Source organism: Capricornis sumatraensis, chromosome 9 (genome assembly GCF_032405125.1).
Source record: "Capricornis sumatraensis isolate serow.1 chromosome 9, serow.2, whole genome shotgun sequence".
In the NCBI taxonomy this organism is placed as follows: domain Eukaryota; kingdom Metazoa; phylum Chordata; class Mammalia; order Artiodactyla; family Bovidae; genus Capricornis; species Capricornis sumatraensis.
In genome coordinates, this window is record NC_091077.1 from 43,928,580 (window position 1) to 43,952,973 (window position 24,394).

The window sequence follows — 24,394 nt, forward strand, 5'->3', positions numbered from 1 at the left end:
CCTTTATTTAAAAAAAAAAAACAAAAACATTTGGGGTGTGGTGTGCAGACACACCTTCCATGGCTTCGGGGAGGACACAGGCTCCAGACGGAAGCATGGGGTGGGGTGGGGGCTGTACCCTCCAGCACCTTGGGCAGAGTACTTGCTGGGGGCTGGGAGTGGGGCTACAGGGTGGGCAGGTGGGCCAGCGGGGACGTGGCCACCATGGCTGGCCCACAACATCGCCCCTCCCAGGCAGACCCAGTCTGCCGCCTGCGTCCACAGCTGCAGGGGCGGGGAGGGGCATCCAGGGAGGCTGGACACAGATGGTCCTTTACTGGGCCCAGGGGCAGGGCCTGGGCCTGGCAGGAAGCCAGCCTGCAGGACCTTGGGAGGTCTTGAGCCCTCATCCTCAGGCAGGCTGGGGGGCCTGAGCCTCCCCAGTGAACAGAGCAGAGGCACACAAGCCCCGCATCCCAGCTAGGGCCCCGCAAGTGCTCTCCTACCAGAGAAACCGGGAATTCAGGATGCATTGCCATGTGCAGCTGAAACAAACAGGAGCCAACACCCTGCACCAACCCTGAGTGGGGCTGCAGGGGTGGTGGGCGGGCGGACCCTCTGCTCAGGGCGGGGTTAGGCTGACCCTGCCCCCCAAGTCCTGAGGGGGATTGTCTCTGCCGCCCCGCCCACCCCTCCATCACCTTGGAATAGGCAGCCAGCTCACCGCACGCAGACAGGAGCCCTTCTGGCCCTGTAGGGGGCAGCGGCATGGGCAGCAGGCACAGCAGTGGGGCCAGGTGGCCTGCCTGGGCTGGGGGGCGCCAGGCCAGTGGCCTAGGTGTAGAAGATGACTTCTGGAATCTGGCCGTCCTCCACCGACGTGCCATTGTTGTTCCCAGCTGCATAGCAGAAGGTGAAGCAGGTCTTGGCCCCTGTTGTGGGCGACTCATGGGTCACCTTGCGCAGGCCCTTGGTGCCATAGTGGGAGTCCGGGCCCTGCAGGGAGGACCCAGCGGGTCAGCAACGATGTGCCGCATGAGAACAAAGCTCAGGGCCCGCCCAGGGTGCGTAGCAGGCCTCCAGAGGACACAAGGTTGTGTCCTCCCAGCCTTACATCCTTCGAGGTGGGCAGTAAACTGGGAGGCGAGGTCCTGGGTGGGGCTCAAAGACCCTGAGTCTGGGCTGGGGGTCAGGTTCAGGATTGGAGTCCTGGGTAGGTTTCTGGGGTCAGGGGCCTGGGTGGGGTGGGGTCAGGCACACCTTGAGTGTGGCGCAGGCCGTGTAGTTGACGTTGGGCAGCACCTCCACCGGCTCCTTGAACATGACTCTGAAGGTGCTGGCAGAGCCATCACAGCTGAAGCCCGTGTCGTTCTGGCCCAGGACTGTGTTACTGTCCGTGTGGATGATCTAAGGGCCAGAGCCGGGCACAGCTCACCCCGGTGCCCACAACCTGGTGCCCACCCACAGGACCCCACAGAGCCTAGATCCAAGGACTGAGCTAACCTGAAAGGAGGAGGCCAATGGTGGGGGTAGAGAGGCATGGTCCTGGGTCCCCCTTGGCTAGGGGAGAGGGGTGGGATGTGAAGAAGGGGAGAGGAGAGGAAGGGGTGATCTGGAGGGACAGGGCCCGGAGGTAGGGGCAGGACCTGGATGTTCACTTGGTAATCTGTGGGCCCGTGGATAGAGCCGTAGAGCCCGAAGCCGACCACGAAGATGCGTTTGTTGACCGAGAACCTGAGGGGATCGGAGGAAAGAGAGGCAGAGTGACCTCGATCAACAAGGCCCCGCCCCTCCCAATGGGGAGGCCCCTATCAGGCCCCGCCCCTGCGACTTGCCCCGCCCACCTGATGCGGTCGCTCGTGCCGCTGTAGCCCCAGCGGCTCTCCACCTGCTGGAAGCGGTTGATGCTGCATTCCTTCCCGCGGAGGCAGCAGCGCGGCCGATCAATGAAGTCCACACGCGGCTTGGGGTTGACGGTGAAGTGCAGGAAGAGGCTGACCACCTCACGGTCCACCAGGATCCCCGACTGCGCGGGCCCTGTTGGGCACAGGAGCGAGTTGGGAAGGATGGGGCAAACCGTGAGCGCACAAAGACACCAGAAGACAAGACATAAGACCCAGCCTCTCTTCTCTGCAAACTGTCATGGGTCCAAGCAGCCCCCGGGCGGGGGGGTGGGGGGTGGGTGTTAGTGAGGGGTAAATGGCCCTTCCAAGAGCGTTTGGGGAGCGGTCCCAGGTTGACATGGGGCCAATGCTCCAATTTGCTGGCTAATGGGGCAAAATCCCTTTCAGCTACTCGGGTCTCCTGACTTCCTCAGGGACCACCTAGGGGAACACCATGGGTCCACAGAGCTCATGGCCCCTGCCTGTCCACCCCAGGCACCTACAGATGCGGGGGTGCTGGCCCCAAGACAGGCCTGGAGCTGGGGAAGACTCTGGAGGTGGGAGCCTAGATGCAGCAACCCAAGAGCTCAGAGGAGCTTCTGGTGGGGAAGATCACCCTGCTGGGGTCTCCTGAGCCCCAGGGCAGGAGGATTACCCCCGCCCCTGCCCACCACCTGTGGCAGGACAAGGTGCCTGCGACAGGCCTAGAAGGCACTGCCCTCCTTTACAGGAATCACTCATTCACCAGCTTTGGGCTCGTTTCTGGGGCAGGTCAGCCATGGCCTGGCTCACAGACCCGGTAGCCCCATGTGCGCAGATTGCAGCAACAGGGGAGAGATGTCCGTGTATGATAAGATGTCTTATATCAATGTATGTAAGATGTCTTGTATCAATAAGATACAAGACTGAACACAGACAGGAATCACTCTTTAAATCTCTGCACAGAAAACAGAACGAAAACCACCTCTGACCTCAGTCCTGACACACACAGCCAAGGTAGTCTTTGGGGGACTTTTTCCCAACCTTCTACTTTCATTTTCAAGGGGAATAGAAGGGGCAGGAAAATTCTCCAAAACACAGTTGAGTGACAAACAGCCAAAGCCCCAGAGGTCCCACCCATAGCAGAAGGACAAGGCCCAGGTCTGGCACATACCCTCAAGAGCTTGCATGTGGGGGGAGAGTGCTCCAGCCCGGAGACCCTCATGGGAGGAGGGGCAAGGGGGCCAGGGAAGGCTGGAGGGTGGTACTTCCAGGAGACCTGAGACCCTGGGGGGCTCTGGCAACCAGGTGGGCTGAGGGACCAGGAGGAGAGCTATTTCAGGGTGACAAGCGGGGTTGGAGAAAGAGGGAACCTGCAAGGCTCACATAGCCATCTTGGGTTGGGACAGCTCAACACTACAGCTGAGGGCTCTCACCTGGAGGTCCCGGCTCCCCAGGGAACACTGGGCAATGTTTGTGACATACGTGATCATCAAGATAAGGGTGGGACTTCCCTAGCAGCCCAGTGGTTAAGAACCCGCCGTGCAATGCAGGGGACTCTGGTTCAATCCCTGGTCAGGGAACTAACTTCCCACATGCCACAGGGCAACCAAGCCTATGCACCACAACCAGAGTCCATGCTCCAAAATGCAAGATCCTACGTCCCACAACTGAGACACAACGCAGCCAAATAATTAAAATTTAAAAAAAGACAAGCGGGGCTCTTGGGATCGAGGGAGTGGGGCTAGGGAGGCTGCTCCACACCCCACAGTGCCCAGGACGGCCCCATCACTGTGGTGCTGCCAGGGTCTGGTATGAGGAAGTGCTAAATATTTGATGAATAAGTGAGCCCCACAGTACCGGAGATAGCCTCTGAGGCTGTACCCAAGTTCTGCCGTGCCACCAGGGACTGCCAGATAAAACACGAGTCAAGTTAAATTCTGATCATAGAGAGCTGACCCATAAAAGAAGTGTCTCCTCGCCACTGCATGGCAGACACACTGAAAAACGATCTGTTTGCTGTCGCTGTTCGATCTGGCAACCCTGAACCAGAGCAGGAACAGGAGCAGCATGGACCTGGGAAAGACCGGACGTGGTGCACCTGCTGTCGGCTAGAGCCCCATCCAGAACCTCCCAGGCCAGTGTGGCTCCAGGACCAAGGTTGGCATCAGCCACGAAAATGACCCAAAGGGGAGGCCCAGCCTCCTGGGGGAGGGTGCCAAGTTGGCAGCTACTGCCACATGGTCCAAAGGATTGGAGGGTCCCCACGGGGTGGGAGGCAGGGCCAGGGCCAACCCCGCCTGGTCCTGAGTGCCAACCCGAGCCCTGCAGCACGGCTCCGGACACCTCTCAGCCCTTCACAGCTCATGGAAGACCTGGACGCCACAGCCCATTCCCCAGACGTGAGCCCCCGTTGGGGATCTGCAACACTCAAAACACACGCGTGTGGACACCTGAGATGTGGGGACTCAGGATGGTTGGCCTCTGGGGGTCATTCCAACAACAGGGTCTCGAGCCCAGTCCTGTTCTCACACGGACACGGCTGGTGCCTGACCCACTGTGGCCAGGCTGAGGGTCATGTGACTCACACTCAGGGTCACACTCCTTCTCGGTGCCCCTGTTACCTGCAGCAAACTCCTCAATGGTCATCAGTGGGAAGCGGATGAGGGCCAGCGCCTTGCCCAAAACCTTCCGTTTGTTCTCGGGCGTCACCTGCAGCTGCTGCCGCTGACATTCAGCCTCGGACCAACGGACGACGGCTGTGAACAGGCGCACCTCTCGGATGCCCAGTGTGTCCCGCTCCAGCACCGCCACCAGTGTGTCTGCAGGGAGGGGCTGTCAGCGGGTGCGGCCCCACCTCGGGGATGAGGTCTAATGGCCCCTGGGCGGCGACCAGTGTGCCTCACCTAGGTCGATGTCTGTGAAGCCCTCAGCTGTGATGGCGTCAGCCGTGTTCTTGTCAATGTTCTCCAGACATAGGCTGGCAAGCTGTGGTTCATCAAAAAGTCTTGCCTGGAGAGTGGGAGGGCAGTAAAAGAAGAGCATGTCAACACCCAGCTGCATGAACCCTGGCTCCACACTGGGCATGGATTTCAAGTCCTGGGAGCCAAGCAGCAGCCCAGAGATGATCATCCTCCAGGGTCCCAGACTCACAGTAACCACTGTCTGGGGGTGGGGGCGGGGGGAGGGCAGGCTTGCACCTCAAAAGTCAGGACACTAACAGGTTCAGGCTGGAGGTGGGCCCAGTCCTCCCTAGGTCAGGCAGGAGCCTTGGGGAAAGGGCCGAGAAGGACCCATAGGACACTGCAGAGATGTGCCCCTAATACGAGAACTCATGCACAGGGTGGGGCCCAGGGACAGAGGAGATTCTGGTTCCTTTCTGCCTGGGAAGCTGTGGGGCAGCCCGAACCCACACCCCTATGCATTATGCTCTGCCTAGGGCTGGGCTAGGAGGCCAGGACGCCCCACGTGGCTGCAGCTCTCAGGAAATGGTTGGGAACAGTCCCCACATGACAGCCCAGGCTCTAGCACTCGAGAGCAACTCAGCAGATGCGCTGGAGCCCAGATACCACAGCAGCGAGGGGTCGCAGAGCCACAACTACACTTGGGTGCTGCCCTATCCCGGCCGGCTTCTCAGTGGTCCAGCCCCGCCACAGTCAATGGGACCAGACAGCCTCAAACGTGTCCCTCTAAAAAACTTAGTAACGGAATACCTTTCTCCCCACACCTGAGCCCTGCACAAGGGCACCAAAACGTCCAAAGGAGCACAAGAGTAACCAGGGAAACTCACCCGCAGGGTGCAGGGTACAGTGAGGGAGGAATGTATCCTTCCACAAGATTTAGCAGACACCTAAACTCAGAAATGCACCAACCCGACCTCTCCAGCCCCGGCGGCGGCGTCCTCACCCACCTATATCGCTGCCCAGACTCCGCACCTGTGCCCCAGTGGGTCCCATGCCTTCCCCTCTCCCACATCCTTGCCTTGCCCCACAGCCTCGCCCCCTGCATCCCAGCCCTGCACCTGCGTCAGCAGCATGAATGCGTTGTCAGCCCGCAGGTTCTTTTTCAGGAACTCTACACAGTGGGCCTCAAGAGCAGGCACCGCGTACTTCTTGGCAGTATACAGCGTGGTCATGACCGTCTCGGGCCCGATCTGAACTTCGTCTGAGTAAAGAAACCTAGGGGCGGAGGGGGGTGGTGAGGACAGCCTCCCTGCCCTCACCCTCCAGACTGGCCCAAGGAACCATCCAAACCATCACCAGTTGCCCTCTGACCTGTGGACTTGACTCCTGAAAGGCAGTTACCAGAAAAAAGGAACAGAGCTAAACTACCCACACGTTACCCATGGAATGTGTCTACACAGCAGGCAGCCTCTGTCCAACTCCTCTGTGGGCAGCATGGGACTTGCCCTGGGGCCAAAACCCTCTGAACAACCCTCTGGCCCAGCCACAGCCAGCTCAAGCTCAACCACTGATGGGACCAGAAGTGCCAGCTGGAATTGCAGATATGGTGGCCATGGTGACCACCTGTCCTCAGGCCAACTCTTTGTGTGGGTCAGAAGTGGGGTCGACTACAAAACCACGGGGAGAGAGTGAGAAAGCAGCCTTTGGCCCATCTGGTGGAAGCACCTCAGGGTGGCCCTGGGCATGCAGGAGAAATGACGTGTGTTCACAGCAGGACAATGCACAGGAAACCACCTGAGTGTCATCCACAGGCACAGAGCGGGAGTACAAGAGGGCAAGGGTGGAAGCCCAACCCAACCGGGAAGAGCCCAAAGAGCAAGTTCCTGGAAGGTGCCCCCTCTCCTGGCACTCAGAACCCCCAGAATGCACTGGAAGCCTGCACAGCAGCAGCGGGGATCTGGCGGGGTCAGGGCCAGAATGACCATCAGTGTCAGCAGTGCTGAGCGGGACCTTGTAAGGGAACAGACCGGGACATGTGGGAGAAGATGGGAGAGCCCCTCACATACCAATGGTGGTAGTGTCCACCCTCTCAGGGGAACAGCCACGGTCGTCAAAACCCAGAGACAGAAAGAGAAACAGCAAAAATACAGAGAGAGAGACAGACAGAGAGATGGAGACGAGACAGAACAGCCGTTCACCCCATGTCTCGCCAGGCTTAGACTAAAGGGAGGGTTTGGCTAACTGCAATCTGTCACTTTTTTTGTCTTTTTAAAAAATAGACATTATTTTAATTTTTAAAAATTATGGTAATATGTACATAAAATTTACCATTTTGACCATCAGTAGCATTAGGTACATTCCTATCATTGTGCATTCATCCCCACCATCCATCTCCAGAACTTTCTCAACTTCCCAAACTGAAATTCTGTCCCCATGAAACCCTGACTCCCCGTCCCCTCCGCCAGCCCCTGGCCCCACCATCCACTCTCTGTCTCTGGGCCTGACTCCTCTAGTTCCTCCTGTTAGTGGAACCAGACGGTACCTGTCCTTCTGCATCTGGCTTATTTCACTGAGCATCATGTCCTCAAGGTCCATCTATGTTGGAGCAAGTGTCAGAATCCTTTTGAAGGCCGAGTAATACTCCAGCACATGGATGGGTCACACCTTATCCATCCCTCATCTGTTCACGACAGCTGGGGTGTTTCCGCCTTCTGGCTGTTGGGAATCCGCTGCTGTGAACGTGGGTGTGCAAATCTCTCTTCAGGTCCCTGCATCCCCTGCTTTTGGATCTGTGCCCAGAGTAGGACTGCCTGAGCACGTGGTGACTCTATGTTTAGACTCTGAGGATCCTCCAGACTGTCCCCACAGTGGCTGCCCCACTTCACATTCCCCCAGAAGTGCATCAGGGCCCCCATTTCTCCATGTCCTCGAGACAACTTGTTTGTTTAATATTGATAATAGCCATCCTGGTGGGTGTGAAGTGACAGCTCACTGTGACTTTACCACCTGGTTTGTAAGTAAGTTTTTCTTGGCACTCAGCCCTGCCTACAGTTTACAGACTCTTCCAGGCCGCGTCTGCAGGATCAGCAGGCAGCACTGGAAGCGGCACCTTCTGCCCTTTCTCGCAGGCAGCCTGTTGACCCTGGTCTGAAAAGCCGCCTAAAGACAGGGAAGTAAGATTACTCCACCAAGTGTTTGTGGTCAGCCCGCAGAATTCAGCGTGGTTAGATGGAGCTAACAGGAACTGATTTACATCCGAGGGTAACTGTGGATACCAGAGGGGAGAAGATGACACAGTTGGGGCAGGGGGCTGGGAGCACACAACACAGATGGGACTGGATATGAATGGGACCAGCCAGTCAAGGCCTTGTCCGTGGTGCTCAGATCAGGGACAGGTTCACTCCATTTTCTTCCACTTTTTCATTTCTCTTTCTCTCCCTCCCTCTCTCTTTCTGTGAATTAATGCCATTTTTATAATCAGAAGGGAAAAGAACTTCCCTGGCCATCCAGAGGTTAGGATTCTGCATTTCCACTGCTGAGGGCCCAGGTTTGATCCCTGGTCAGGGAACTACTAAGGTCCCCCATGTCCTGAGGCCAACAACAAAAAAGGCAAAAAAGTAAACTCCACGTTTGAAAAGCTGTTTGACCGTGTAGGATAACCTCCAAGCTACACATATGTCCACAGAGCTTGCCAGCCTCCTTGGTGCTGCCCCCACGGCTTCCTGCAGTCTGTGTGTAGCACCCCTACCCCAAATCACTAGATTTGTTTTAAAGTCCTTGAGGAAAAAAAATTGAAACTCAGGAAGAAAAAATAGAGGTTGAATTAAAAATTCTTACATTAGGTTATTTCTTTAAAAATTCTGAGTACAAGGAATGAAAACTGGGAGATTCACCAATACGCGGGTGAACCTGAAACTATGATGCTCAGTGAGAGAAGCAGAGACGCAGGGTGTGATCCCATGGACGGGAAACGTCCAGAACAGGCTGATCCACAGACACAGAGAGTGGGCTCTTGGTTGTCAGGGGCTGGGGAGGGTGTGGTTCTGGGGATGGACTGTTCTGGAATTAAGAGGTGGCAGCTGGGTGCTCTGTGGAAAAACTAAATGCCACTAATAGTACACTGTACACTTTCAAGGGTGAGTTGAACAGTATGTGAAATATATTTTGACACAAAAAATGCAAAATATGAAGATGGGGGGATGTCCAGTAGACCACCCCTCATTGAGGAGTTGAGTTCTAGAAATCTCGAGGGAGTCGCTTCTGGGACTCTGGAGGCAATATCCCCAGGGTTCTATTTATTAACCATCAGGTATGTCTGTCCCACCCCTTGGTGGGAAGGACTTGGAAGGTCTTACTTGAGTAGCGCCAGGAAGGCAGCCGGCTCCACATCGGGCAGCTCGATCTCGGTGGACGTAGTGGCCATTCCCCCATTGAACATGGCGTCAAAGACAGCGCTGCCCACAGCCAGCACGAACCTAGGGAGTCAGAGAAGGCCTGGTTACCCTCTGCGAGGCCCACCAGTCCCCAACTGCCCAAGCCTGGGGTCTCTTGGGGCCCTGGGATGTGGATGGCGAGCATCCCCGCAATAGTAACACCCTGCCCAGAGCATCCTGCCCTAGATGCTTCCGGAAGGAAGGCCCTGAGGACTGAGAAGTTAGCTCCTGTGGATCAACAGTGAGAGGGCACAGATGCAAAATCATCTCCCCGGGGCTGCACGGACGACAGCTTTCTGCCAGTTCCACAGGCCACAGGCAGCTCAGGCACCCTCCAACTCGTTCACTCCCATCATTCATTCACTCACTCATCGTTCATTCACTCACTGATTCATTCAACCACTTGCTCCCTCATTCGCTCACTCATTCATTTATTCACTTGTTTAACCATCGCTCAACCACTCATTCACTCCCTCACTCATTTATTCACTCACTCACTCCACTGCTCTACACACATCTCCCGGGGTCAGGCTGCCAGGGAAGGCCTGGAGGGAACGTTAGAACCGTGCTGAGTCTGTGGGGAAGGGTGTCGAGGCCAAGGGGGAGTTAGGATGTGAGTGGCCTTGGGGGCCTCAGGGTTCCACCAGTTAGTTGTGTACTCATGGTCCCCAGGCCTGCCCCATGACAGCCTTCCCAAAGAGACCAGCCCCCTGCAAAGCCCTCTTCTCTGGATTGCAAGCCACCATGCCTGCATCACACCTGCTCCCTGGGTCCTACCGTGACCCATGCAGGGCTCTGAGCACCCACACCCATGCAAAATCTCTGGATTCAGCAGTGACAGCCCACTCCCCGGCTTCTCTCTGCCCAGTGACCCTCCCCACAACTCCCAGCAGACCCCACCCAGGCATCCCTCACTCCCTGAAAGAAGAAGCCCGTCCACCCCTGCTCCTACCCACTCCTCCATCGTGGATGTGTGCTCCCAGCTCTGCCAGGCCCTGGTCGGGCCCCTAGTCCTGCACAGGGCTTAACAGCACCCCAAAGGCCAGGCCAGAGATGGAGGCCAGGTGAGAAGCCGAATGTAGTGGATGAAAGGAGTGTCCCCAAAGTCACATCCCCCTGTAACGTCAGGATGGGACCTCATCTGGAAACAGGGTCTTTGCAGATGTCACTTGCTAAGCCCAGGCTACCCTCATCCAGGCTGGGCCCTGACGCAATGGCTTATGATAAGACACCAAGGAGAGGCCGCACGGTGAGGGAGGCAGAGACTGAGATGAAGCATCCATAAGAGCAGGCTGCCTGGGGCCCCGGAAGCTGGCGGAGCCTCTGGAGGGAGCACAGCCTTGGATACCCCATAGTAGACTCTGGGTTCCAAGAGAGGATGACTGATGCGGCTTGCTCCACTATCTGGCCACCCCAGGATGCCCATGCCCTGTTCAGCTGCCAGCCGTGTTGTGTCCTCAGAGCCCCACTCATTCGCCGCAACATCTGTGTCTCCAGCCCCACACACAATCCATATTTGCAATGCCTTCCTGCTCCTCCTTTCTCCTAGATACAACAGAGCATCTTGATCTCCTATAGGGAAAACCTTCCCTGACGATTCATTGGGAGGACATAAGGGGCAGACCAACCGGGCCTGGTGTGTCTGTGCAGGGCCCAGGATGGTGGGCTATACATGTCCTCAGTGTTCCCAGTGGACAAGGTGACAAACTTCAGGCCTGGAAGAGCAACTGGGTCTAGGGGAGTCTGATCATCTCCACCTGCAGCCCTGCCCACCAGGCCCCTCACTGGCCTCCTGCCAGGAGTCTCCTATCCCCACTTCTCCGTCCACCCTCAAAACCATGATGATGAATATGGCAAATCAAAACCACCATGAGGAGACTTCCCTGGCAGGCCAGTGGCTAAGGATCCACCCACCAATGCAGGGGACGCAGGTGTGATTCATCCCACATGGAACAGCTCTATACAGTCAGCAAAAACAAGGCCAGGAGCTGACTGTGGCTCAGATCCTGAACTCCTTACTGGAAAATTCAGACTTAAAGTGAAGAAAGTAGGGAAAACCACAGACCATTCAGGTATAACCTAAATCAAATCCCTTACGATTATACAGTGGAAGTGACAAATAGATTCAAGGGATTAGATCTGACAGAGTGTCTAAAGAACTATGGATGGAGGTTCATGACATTGTACAGGAGGGTGGTGATCAAAACCATCCCCAAGAAGAAGAAATGCAAAAAGGCAAAATGGTTACCTGAGGAGGCCTTACAAATAGCTGAGAAAAGAAGAGAAATGAAAGACAAAGAAGAAAAGATATATCCATCCGAATGCAGAGTTCCAAAGAATAGCAAGGAGATAAGAAACCCTTCCTCAGTGATCAATGAGAAGAAATAGAGGAAAACATCAGAATGGGAAAGGCCAGAGGTCTCCTCAAGAAAATTAGAGATACCAAGGGAATGATGCTTTTGAACTGTGGTGTTGGAGAAGACTCTTGAGAGTCCCTTGGACTGCAAGGAGATCCAACCAGTCCATTCTGAAGGAGATCAGCCCTGGGTGTTCTCTGGAGGGAATGATGCTAAAGCTGAAACTCCAGTACTTTGGCCACCTCATGCGAAGAGTTGACTCACTGGAAAAGACTCTGATGCTGGGAGGGATTGGGGGGAGGAGAAGAAGGGGACGACCAAGGATGAGATGGCTGGATGGCATCACTGACTCAACGAACGCGAGTCTGAGTGAACTCTGGGAGTTGGTGATGGACAGGGAGGCCTGGCGTGCTGCAATTCATGGGGTCGCAAAGAGTCAGACACGACTGAGCGACTGAACTGAACTCAAGGGAACATTTCATGCAAAGACGGGCACAAAAATGGACAGAAACAGTATGGACCTAACAGAAGCAGAAGATATTAAGAAGAGGTGGCAAGAATACACAGAATTGTACAAAAAAGATCTTAATGACCTGGATAACCACAATGGTGTGATCGCTCACCTAGAGCCAGACATCCTGGAGTGTGAAGTCAAGTGGGCCTTAGGAAGCATCACTATGAACAAAGCTAGTGGAGGTGATGGAATTCCAGCTGAGCTATTTCAAATCCTAAATGATACTGTGAAAGTGCTGCACTCAATGGGCGAGCAACTTTGGAAACCTCAGCAGTGGCCACAGGACTGTAAAATGTGTTTTCATTCCAATCCCAAAGAAAGGCAATGCCAAAGAATGTTTACCACACAACTGCACTCATCTCACACGCTAGCAAAGTAATGCTCAAATTCTCCAAGCAAGGCTTCAACACTATGTGAGCCAAGAACTTCCAGATGTTGAAGCTGGATTTAGAAAAGGCAGAGGAACCAGGGCTCAAATTGCCAACATCCTTTGGATCATAGAAAAAGCAAGAGAATTACAGAAAAACATCTGCTTCATTGACTATACTAAAGCCTTTGACTGTGTGAATTACAACAAGCTGGAAAATTCTTAAAGAGATGGGAATAGCAGACCACCATACCTGCCTCCTGAGAAATCTGTATGCAGGCCAAGAAGCAACACTTCAAACCGGACATGGAACAACAGACTGGTTCCAAATTGAAAGGAGTATGTCAAGGTTGTATATTGTCACCTTGCTTATTTAACTTATACACAGAGTACATCATGTGAAATGCCAGGCTAGATGAAGCACAAGCTGGAACCAAGGTTGCCAGAAGAAACAACAATAACCTTGGATATGCAGATTACACCACCCTTATGGCAGAAAGTGAAGAGAAACTAAAAAGAGCCTCTTGATAAAGGTGAAAGAACACAGTGAAAAAGCTGGCTTTAAAACTCAATAGTCAAAAAACAAAGATCATGGCATCTAGTCCCATCACTTTATGGCAAATAGATGGGGAAACAATAGAAAGAGTGACACGTTTTATTTTGGGGGGGCTCCACAATCACTGCAGATGACGGTGACTGCAGCTCCCTGGAAGAAAACCTATGACAAACCTAGATAGGATATTGAAAAGCAGAGACATTAGTTTGCCAACAAAGGTCCATCTAGTCAAAACTATGGTTTTTTTCCAGCAGTCATGTATGGATGTGAGAGTTCCACCATTAAGAAAGCTTAGTGCTTAAGAACTGATGCTTCTGAACTGTGGTAGTAGAGAAGACTCTTGAGAGTCCCTTGGACAACAAGGTGATCAAACCAGTCAATTCTAAAGGAAATCAGTTTGAATATTCATTGGAAGGACTGATGCTGAAGCTGAAGCTCCAATACTTTGGCCACCTGATGCGAAGAAAGGACTCATCTGAAAAGATCCTGATGCTGGGAAAGGTTGAAGGCAGGAGAAGGGGACAACAAAGGATGAGATGGTTGGATGGCATCAGTGACTCGATAGACACGAATCTGAGCAAGCTCGGGGAGTTGGTGATGGACAGGGAAGCCTGGTGTGTACAGTTCATGGGGTGGCAAAGAGTCAGACCCGACTGAGCAACTGAACTGAACTGACACGCCTCAGGGCAACTAAGCCCACGCGCCACAACTAGTGAGCCCATGCACCATAACGAGAATTCCATGCAACACAAGCAAAGATTCCACATGAGGCAATGAAGATACTGAGTGCTGCAACTAAGATATGATGTAGCCAAATAAATTAAAAAAAAAAAAAGAAAAAAAACCACCACGAGCCACTCCAGTATTCTTGCCTGGAAAATTCCATGGACAGAGGAGCCTGGTGCATTACAGTCCAGAGTCGCAAAGAGTCGGACACAACTGAGCACGCACGCACTTAACAGTGATAAGAGTCAAAAGCCTCTGCAAGATAAAAATTAATGAGAAAGTATGATGGAAATGCAGTATCAAAGCAAAAGCATCAGTTAAAAAAAAACCCACCATGAGACATGACCTTATCCCTTGGACCACCAGCTAGAATAAAAAACCTAGACAATGACGAGAGCTGCTGAGGATGTGGAGAAATCAGAGTCCTCAAGCAGGATGACAGGGGCAGGGGTCATGAGGTGTGTAGCTGTGGTGGATAGGCCAGTGGGTTACCAGGGGGCGAAACATGAAGTTCCCGTCGACCCGGCAGTGCCACTCCCAGGTTATGTGCCTGAGAGAAGTGAACACACACGTCTGCACAAAACCTGTGCAAGAGTATTCAGCGTGTCATGATCCACAGACTCCTGAAGATGCAGGCGACCCAACATCCATCAACAGATGACAGACGAGCAACGAGCACATCATCCATACAAAGTGGTCCGTCCATACAAGGGGTGTTAGTTACCTTAAGAAGGAGATTTGGACTCATGTTACAACACGAATAGACGTTGAGAACGTGATGCTCAGTGAGAGAAGCCAGACACAGAATAACACAGTTTGGTTCAACTCACAGGTCCCTAAAGGAGTCAGATCCACAGAGACAGGGAGAAGATGGTGGGGCCAGGGGCTGGGGAAGGGGATGGGGATGGGGAGTCAGTGTTCCATGGGGACAGAGTTTTGGTGGGGATGGTTGCAAACAACATGGATATGCTTAGTGCCACCAAGCTGTATACTTAAAAATGGTTAAAAGGGTGAATTTTATGGTATGTGTATTTTACAACTTAAAAATTAAAAAGAAAGAAAGAATGACATAGTACCCTGAAGGGACAGGGAAGAAAGACCAGCTAAGCAGCTTTGGGAAACAGGTTAAAGGCCAAAAGAACTGCATATAAATACTGTGCTTCATGCAGAAAAAGCATTTTTCACAGGAGAGGGAAAGCAGCTCTGAAACTACACATATGGTGCCACTAAGCAGACATGTGCAGAATGAGAGCCAGGTTCTCAGAACTGGAGAAGAGAGTTACAGGTGAGGGGAAGGGAGGCTGGGACGAACTCTCCAAGGCTGAGCCAGAGCCAGAGGGACTCAAGTTGATCTCGTGGCTTTTAGGTGGGTGAATGGATGGATGGATGGAGACAGAGACACAGAAATAGAGGTTGTGTGTGTGCTGGTATATTTCCTCGCTCTATCTGCTAAGAAGGTCTCTAAACAACAATACCCCAGCAGCAGTGAGCACACCTAGCACCTGTATCTTGGTTTCTAAATACCATTTTCCACTAAAAGGAGAAATGGTTGATTCCTGGGCTGAGGGAGAAGGATGAGATGAAGTTGGGGTATCCTGTGGGGCCAAAAAGTAAAGTCATTCTCCCAACATGACAGGTCAATGTTAAAAGGAATTGAGCCAACTGTAAGGACTTCCAAAGGCCAAATCTGGGACAGTAATGCTCATACCAGACAATGACCCACAGGATAAACAACTGTGAGTCCATGATGAAATAAATATGTAACGCAGGAGGTGTGTGAGCAACAGGGAAGGGACAGCTTTTCCTTTCAGAATCCCAGTTAACAAATGGAGAAGGAGTTATGGAAATAGGAAATCACCATATGGCAGATGCCAGAGTAAACAACTCTTTCCAGCTAGAACCACCATCCACAGATACTCCAACAGCGGGCAAAGGAGGAGGGGAAAGGGGATGTCTACACAGAGCACCCCTCAGGAGGGAAGGGTGATGACGAGCGGACGGCAGGGACACCCCAGTGGAGAAACCTGCCCTGTGGCCAAGGCTCACCGGACAAATGGACAGCACAGGCTCGGAAGTTTTACATTAAACACACGAAGGGGGTGAGAGGAGAAAGATGAGGAAAGATACACCCTGCAGACAGAAAGCACCAGTGAGCTGGAGTGGTTGCCCTGATACCAGACAAGACAGATGTGAAGACAGGGAATGTTACTGGAAAGTGGACGTTTCCTACGAACAGAGGGTCAGTACACAGGAATGGGTAACAGCGCAAACACACCGCTGAGTCCCAAACCACACAAAGAGAAACCAAGCATAAAGAGGCAGAAGAGACAATCCAACAGTTTCCACTGGAGGTTTCAACACCTCACTCTTCACAACTGACCAACAGCCAGACTGAACAATGCCACCAACATACCTTTACAGAACCGTCAGCCCAGGGGCTTCCCCAGTGGTCCAGGGGTTAAGAATCCACCTTCCAGTGTAGGGGACTCAGCTTGGATCCCTGGTCAGGGAACTAGGATCCCACGGGCCATGGGGAAACTGAGCCCCCATGTTACAACTGCAGAGCTTGCACGCCACAACTAGAGGTCCCGCGTGCTGCAAACAAGACCTGCCACAGCCAAATAAATAAAGATTCCTTAAGCTCCCCAAACAGAACCCTCAGCCCGGTGATGGCAGAATGCACACTCCAGGAATATTCTCCAGGACAGACCAGGTACAAGGTGAAACAAATATACTTACAGGCACTAAAACAAGTCAAAGCTTATTCTCCAAACAGAGGAATTAAATTATACACCAATAACAGAAAGATCTCTGAGAAATTCCCAAATATTTGGAAATGAAACAACACTTCTAAGTAACCCATGGGTCAGGGAAGGAACACAAGGGGAATTAGAAAAGATCTTGACTGGGTCAAAAATGCACACGGCACATCAGAGTGTAAGAAATGCAGCTGAAACACTGCTTGGGGTAAACATTATGTATCCATTAAATAAAGATCTAAAATCAGCAACCTAAGCTTCTGGGAATTAACTGGCGATCCAGTGGTTAGGACTTGGCACTTGCACTGCTGGGGTCCAGGTTCTATCCCTGGTCAGGGAATGACGATCTCACAAGACATGCACAGAGTGACCAAAAATTAATAAAAAATAAAATCAGCAAGGTAATCTTCTATCTCAGGAATCTAGAAAAGAAAGAGCAAATCAAGCCCAAAGAACAAAGAAGATAGTAAAAGTGGGAGCAGGAAGTAATGAAACTGGGAATTGGAAAATAGAGATAAATCAATGAAACCAAAAGGTCACTCTTTGAGGGGGAAAATCTCTGCTAGAACTTTAGCTAGACTGGATCAAGAAATAAGACACAAGTTACCAAAATCAGAAATGAAAACAGAATATCACTATGACCGATGGTAAAAGATTTTTGAAACAACTTTACGTCAACAAAGACAACTTAGAGGAAATGGATGACTTCCTGTAAAGACAAACTGCCAACACTCACTGAAGACAGAGAAATCTAAACAAACAAATAACAAGTGAACTAGTCACTAAAAATCTTCTGGGACTTCCTTGGTAGTACAGCGGGTAAGAATCTGCCTGTCAGTGCAGGGGACACGGGTTCAATCTCTGATCTAGAAAGATCCCACATGCCGTGGGGCAACGAAAGACCACACACTGCAACTCCTGAGCCCACGTGCCTGGAGCCTGTGCTCTGCAATGAGAAGCCACGTAATGAGAGGCCCACATACTGCAATGAAGAACGGCCCCTGCTCACCACAACTAGAGAAAGCCCTCGTGCAGCAACGAAGACCCAGCACAACCAATTAAAAGACAATATCTCCCTACAGGGAAGTCCCTGGTGGTCCAGTGGTTAAGACTGAGCTTCCACTGTAGGGGGCACAGGTTCGATCCCTGGCTAGGGAACTAAGATCCCATAAGCCCCACAGTGCAGCAAAAAAAAAAAGAAAAAAGAAAAAATCTCCCCACAAGGAAAAGCCCATTCCCAGAAGAAATTAACACCAACCCTCTGCATATTCTTCTAGAAAGCAGAGGAGGAGGGAACATTTCCCAATTCACCTATGAGGCCAAAGACATTACTGAGTCCTCGGGCATCATGGGGGGTGGGGAATGGGGAAGCCACTTTGGAAACCAGTTTGGCGGTTTCTTAATATGTCACATGTAAGTGTTACCTTGTGGTTCCAACATTTGACCCTCAAGGTATTTACCCAAAAGGAACAGTACTTCCATACGCAGATTTCTGCACAGATGTTGAATGTTCATGGCAGTATTATTCCTTATAATAAAAAGCTAGAAATAACCTGTTTAACCTGTATGCCCGTATAACCCATATGACTGGTGAATGGACAAAGTGTGGTCCATCCATGCAATGGGATTCAGCAGTAAGATGAATTACTTTGGCAATAAAAAGAAATGAGCTGTCGATTCAAGGATGTGGATGGATCTCACAAATAAGACACTGAATGAAAGAAGCCAGATCAAAACCTACACATTCTGTCATTCTAATTATATGAGATTTCTACAAATGGCAAAACTAGAGCCTGTGCTCCACAACAAGAGAAGCCACTGCAATGAGAAGCCCGCACACTGCAACTAGAGTGTGGACCCCGCTCGATGCAACTAGAGGAAAGCCCACACAGCAATGCAGACCCAGGGCAGCCGAAAAGAAATAGATTTGAAAAAAAGAGAAAGACTCAGTTTGGGAATTCCCTGGCAGTCCAGTGGTTAGGATTCTACGCTTTCACTGCTGAGGTCGAAGGTTCAATCACTGGTTAGGGAACTAAGATGCTTTGAGCCATGTGGTGTAGCTGAGAAAACAAGATTTGGTTCTTCAGTTGTGAGGGCCACATTTCAAGTGCTCAGTAGCCATGTGTGACTAGAGGCTAAGACTGGAGAGGACAGATCTAGAACATTCCCATTGTCACAGAAAAGTCTACTGGACAGCACTGGACCATGGAATCAGTGGAACAGCTATTAACACCATAAAGGATTCAGAAAGAAATCATTCCAGTGGATAAAAGTAAATGTGCAAGGCCCCACAGCTTCGCAGCAAGAACCAGCTAAGAAATATGTAATGGAGAAACTATTTGCAACAGAAATAACAAAAACTAAAAAAAACAAAAAACAAAAAACCCAACACCTAGCAATAAATGTGCATGAGCTACATGCTGCTAAGTCGCTTCAGTCGTGTCCGACTCTGTGCGACCCCAGAGACGGCAGCCCACCAGGCCCGCCTGTCCCTGGGATTCTCCAGGCAAGAACACTGGAGTGGGTTGCCATTTCCTTCTCCAATGCATGAAAGTGAATAGTGAAAGTAAAGTCGCTCAGTCGTGTCTGACTCTTAGCGATCCCATGGACTGCAGCCTACCAGGCTCCTCCATCCATGGGATTTTCCAGGCAAGAGTACTGGAGTGGGGTACTATAAAACTGCGAGTTCCCTGGTGGTCCACTAGTTAGGACTCCATACGCTCACTGTCGAGGGGGACTGGGTTCAATCCCCAGAGAGGAAACTAAATCCCAAAATCCGGCAGCGTGGCCAAAAAAAACAAAACAAAACAGAAAACTACAAAACTTCCCTACGGAAACACAAAAGCACCATGCATAAATGGGGACAACATGTGCCCATACTTTGTATACTAAACTGTCAGCTCTCCCAACCTGGTATCTTTGCCAAGACAAACCCCTCCAGTTATTTCTTTAGCATTTGACAAACTGATTCTAAAGATTATAGGGAACCACTGACCCAGGGACTGGTCAAATACAGCCCTTGGGCCCAATCCAGACCACCAGTTGTTTTTGTAAATAAAGTTTTATTGGCACACAGCCATGCACATTCATTTCTGTCTTGTTGTGTTCACACTGCTATAGAAGAATTAAGCAGTTGGGACACAGACCATGTGGCCTACTGACTACTTATTGTCTGGCTCTTTACAAAAATTTGCTGGTACTGTCCTGGAAGGTAAATTCCATGGGGAAAGAGATATCTTTTATTAGCACCATTTCAGAGATTGCTGGATTGAGCAAGGGATGGACAGGAGGAAGGAATGGACAGATGGGTAACTGATCCTGAAACAGCTAAATGTGTGAGACGAGCTGAAAAAGCCTTCACAAAAAGTCTTGAACAAAACTGGGAAGAACAGCCACAGCAGTTGTCAAAATCCACCATAAAGCCACAGTTACCAAAAAACATGCTATTTAGCTAAGCACACACAGAGATTGCTGTACTTTGGGGACATCTCTGTGTTGCTAAGTCTCCAGTGATATGTGAATAAAGGTATTTTAGATATCAACGTGGGGCCATCAAACTGTACAGTGCTACCCCGAAGATGCTCAGCACTTCCTCAGAGGGAGCCCTGTGAGTATAGACACTGGACTGATGCATTTCCTGAGCACCCAGTGTGCCAGGCATTTTCCTGGGCTTGGCAGGAGGGAGAGCAGCAAGACGTTGCTCACAGCAAGCCAAGGACAGCCATCACAGAGGAAGTTAGAAGGAAAAAGAGCTATGAAAAAGCAGTACAGTGGAGACGGGATGGGGGTGGGAGGCAGACTCTGAACGAGGCCTGAGCTTGCCCTGACCAGAGCCGGCCCCTCTGCCGTTATGTATGCCAGGCCCTCCTGCGCCCCATGCACCAGGTCGCCCTTCACCCAGAGTCCACGCCATTCTGCACCCCAGCCCCAGATCACCACAAGCCTGGATCCTGGGAAATGGTGGCTGCAGACCCAACAGCCTTTCTGGAAGCTGGCACGAGCCCTGCCCTCAGTCTGCTTTGTGAAGTAAGCTCAGGTCCAGTTCAGCAGTCACCAGCTCTGCACTAATGCCCTTCCCGCCCCAGGCCCTGTTTCTGAATCCCACGTGGCGTTTAACTTGTGTCCTCGGGCTCCTCCCAGGACCGTCCTGGGGACCCGCTGGTGTCTTGGCCCTGAGGCATGCCCCACTGGGTTTATCTGGTTATTTTCTCCAGGTGGACTGGTTTCCTGGGACTCCTCTAACAAATTACCGCAAATTGGGTGACTTGAGAGAATCTCACGTTCTGGAGGCTGCAGGTCCAAGATCAGGGACATGCTCCCTGCAAGGCTCTGCTCTTCTCAGCTTCTGGGGGCCCCAGGCAGACTGTGGCTTGTGGCCACATCCCTCCAGTCTCTGCCCGGTCCCTCTTCTCCATGTCTCTCACATGGGCACTTGACACTTGTTGGATTTAGTGCCGTTCAGATTATCCAGGATGATCTCTTCTTGAACCTCTTAATCACATCTGCAAAGACCCTTTTCCCAATAAGGTCCCGTTCATGGGTTCTGGGCATTGGGACTTGGACACAACCTGGGGGCCACCATCGACCCACGACACTGGGACTCAGGGCTGGGGGTGGAGCACACTGGGGGGAGGAGTCTTTCCTGCTGGGGGTGCTGACACCCCCAGGACCATCAACTTAGCCACTTGGTTAAGGGGCATCTGCCGGGTTTCCCCAAGGTGGGGTTCCAATCTGCTCCTTACAAGCCACTCCCTTAATGCAGCCCATCCGGGAGGGAGGCGGGGGTGAGGTCCAGCCTGGAGCTGGCCGCATGCTGTGAGGAATTCTCCCCACTCCTGTCTGCTCCAGCAGCAATGCTCCAGAGTGTTTCCTGGAGCACCGGGTTACATCCCCACCAGCCTGTGGGGCCAGCCTGTGGAGGATGAGCCCAGGCACTGTGATTAGGACCTGGTTAGTCCCAGGGTTGGTTGGTCACAGGGTCCACCCTCCCAGTGGCTCCAGGAAGGAAGTGTCTAATGGTCGGTCCCAGGTCATAGAGGTGGAGGGAAACTGAGGCTCAGGAGAGCCCAGGGTCACTCACGCACCTGATCGCGGCAGGTAACATTTCACAATGCAAATGAAATAACAACCCAAAGGCTGAAAAGAAAAGGAACTAGAACCTTCCATCAAAAGGATCCACACAGCAGGAATATCAAACAAGAAAGGCATGACGGAGGCTGGGGCTCCTGGGTCACAAGGCAACCAGCCCCCTACAGGAAAATTCGCAGGGGAGGGGAAAGGGTTAGGGCAGGGACAAGCCCCAGGAGGTCCTGAGGACGCCCTCACAGGCCTGGAACCTTCCTCGGACAGGAATCTAGTCCCAGTTGCACATAAATAACCAAGAAAGGGCCAGAGAGAAGAATCTCGAAGACACAGGCCAAGTAAAAGCCACACGCCAGCATGGTGAAGACAACCCTCACAGCTGGTTGGGGACTCTCCAGGCAGAGTTGCAAGAACCCCCAGCCCCCTCCCCCAACAGAACCCTCCCAGCATCCCCCAGCAAGCAGTTGGCAGGGTGGTCTCTGATACCAGCCCCGTCCCACCCAGGAGTCTGGAGGCTGCACCCCTGAGACTGGCAGAGATGTGGGCCTGCACCAAGGAAAACCCCATTCAAGAGAAGACCTGGGATGTATGGTGTCAGGGTCTGGGGTTCACGAGGTGGGAGTTGAGCGGGGCTCTGGGGGGGTCCCAGCCCCAGGAGGGGGCACTCGGGAGAGGAGGTCACTAGGGCCCAGTGGAGGAGGCGGAAGGAGATGGGGTCTCTGCAGGTCCTCCGGCTGTCCAGGCTGGGGTCTGCAAGGCCTGGAAAGCCTGGCAGGGGTTGAAGGGTCACAGAGACGCAGCGAGTGAAAGAGGTCAGCGGACCTGGGAGATTTCGGGCATGAGCGCAGGGTCAGGGATCATAGAGCCAGGAGACTCCAATGAGGGTGGAGGGGCAGGGGTCGCAGGAGCGGACCATGGCTGGTATCTGGAAATCCCGGCTGGACGGAGGCCTGGCAGGGTCACAGGCCCTTAAGGGTGCTGGGACCCGGGGGCGGTGGGGGAGGGCAGGTCCCCAGGACAGCAGGGGTCCCAGGAATGGCTGGTGCTGGGTCCCCGGGGCTGGCGGTTTTCCTGAGGGGAGGCGGGGAGCGGGATCCCAGGAATGACTGAATCCCGGGGAGGGGGGTGGGGGTAGGGGTCCGGTCCCCGGGGATGACCGGGTCCCGGGAAGCGGCAGCGTCTTGGGGGATGACGGAGTCCCGGGGGGCGGGCCTCGGTGCTAACCCGGTCCCAGGTCGGGCGGCGGTCCCGGACGGCGGCCCACCTGTGCGCCGGGATGCGCTGCGCGCCGAGCCCCTTGCCCACCAGGAAGTGCACGTCGCAGAGCACCTCGTTGTTGAAGAGGAAGGCGAAGCGCTCCTTCACCGTGGGCTTGGTGGCCTGCCAGTTGTAGACGGGCTCGCGGAGCAGCGCGGCCGCCCCCGGCTCCTCGGCCGCCCGCTCCCCGCCCGCCGCGGCCTGCGCGCCCGGCCCCGACACCGACACTGGCGGGGGCGGCCCGGGGACAGCGGGGGCCGGGGCGGCGGCGGCGGCGGCCGCGTTGCCGGGGGCCGGGGCGGCGTTGGCGCTGGGCCCGGGGCCGCCCCCCGCGCCCGGGCCGACCCCCGGCGGGCACGACGCGCGCCCGCCGCTCCCACCCGCCGCCATCTTGTCGGTGCGGCGCCCGGCGGGGCGGGCCGGGCGGGGGAGGGGCGGGAGGAGAGGGGAGGAGCGAGGAGACGGGGGACGGAGGGGAGAGGAGGGGAGCGGGAGGGGAGAGGAGGGGAGCGGGAGGGGAGAGGAGGGGAGCGGGAGGGGAGAGGGAGGGGCGGGGGCAAGCAGAGGCCGATGGAGACCGTACCTCAGACCCCGGGCCTAGACCCCAGAGCCCCGACCTCAGACATGGGACCCCTCACGTGCTAGATCTCGTACTTCAGACCTGGGACCCCGACCCCAGATTCTAAATCCTGTACCTCAGACCCACAACCCCGGGTTCTAGATCTGTTATCTCAGATCCCCAACCCCGGGTTCTAAATCCTGCACCTCAGACCCCTAACCCCGGGTTCTAGATCTGTTAGACACTGGACCTCCAGATTCCAGGTTCTTAACCTCAGATCCCGGACCCCGGATTCTAGAATCTCTACCTCAGACCCCAGATCCCAGATCCTGGACCTCAGAACCCGGGTACTAAACCCAGACCCCTTACTTCAGACTCTGTGTCCCAGATCCAGAAATTGTGAGCCCAGACCTCAAACCTCAAAACCCTGACCTCAGATTTGGAATGACCAGCCTAGATCATAGACCCTCAACCGCAGGGGCTGCAGGCCTCAGACCTCAGTCCCCATAATCCCACTCCTACATCCTGGGCCTCAGAACCCACGCTCTGGATCCCAACTCCAGACCTCAGATTCCAGACCCGGGACGCCAGAACTAAGACCCCAACTCCATTCCCTAAACCCCAGATCCCAATCTCTGACCCATGACCCCCAAACACAAATGCAGACCCAACTCCAGAGTCCAAACCCCATAGCTGGGACCCTGGACTTTAGCCCCAACCCCAGGTGGTCAGCTGAGGGGACCCCACAGTGGGGGGAGCGCTGAATGCAGGGGAGGGCTGTGCATCCCAGAATCAACAGAGATACAGGTCCCTCCTCTGAGCCAGGTGTCAGTTGCCCGGTGTCCACAGAGCTGCAACCCACAAACAGCTAACTGCACCCACAATGTCAGAGTCCCCTAATGCCTTGAAGAAGAGGCACAGGCAGCTAGAAGACCATAAAACAGGGTCTCTTGAGTAACCTGGGGGTCACAACCTGGAGATGCAGCCTGAGGAATGTAACAGAAGGTATGACTTCAAGGGTGCAGGGGCAGCCTGGAGGC

General features: G+C 53.5%; 1 protein-coding gene across 1 annotated transcript; it reads right to left on the reverse strand.

Moving 5' to 3' along the window:
• BTBD2 (BTB domain containing 2) lies at positions 1 to 23,194 on the reverse strand. The gene is made up of 9 exons (XM_068980345.1): positions 22,803 to 23,194; positions 9,100 to 9,219; positions 5,863 to 6,019; positions 4,748 to 4,853; positions 4,466 to 4,663; positions 1,824 to 2,016; positions 1,626 to 1,713; positions 1,240 to 1,386; positions 1 to 975 (listed from the first exon to the last, which is right to left on the reverse strand). Exons 1-9 carry the CDS (start codon positions 23,183 to 23,185, stop codon positions 814 to 816), a joined length of 1,554 nt encoding a protein of 517 aa, XP_068836446.1. The 5' UTR covers positions 23,186 to 23,194; the 3' UTR covers positions 1 to 813.
• Positions 23,195 to 24,394: the final 1,200 nt, after the last annotated feature.

Coding starts and splice junctions, on each gene's coding strand:
- BTBD2 (XM_068980345.1), bottom strand. CDS start 23,185: ATGGCGGCGGGTGGGAGCGGCGGGCGCGCGTCGTGCCCGCCGGGGGTC. Junction 2,017..4,465: donor CATTGAGGAGTTTGCTGCAG/GTAACAGGGGCA, acceptor TGTGCCCAACAG/GGCCCGCGCAGTCGGGGATC. Junction 976..1,239: donor CGGCCTGCGCCACACTCAAG/GTGTGCCTGACC, acceptor TCCTCCCTGCAG/GGCCCGGACTCCCACTATGG.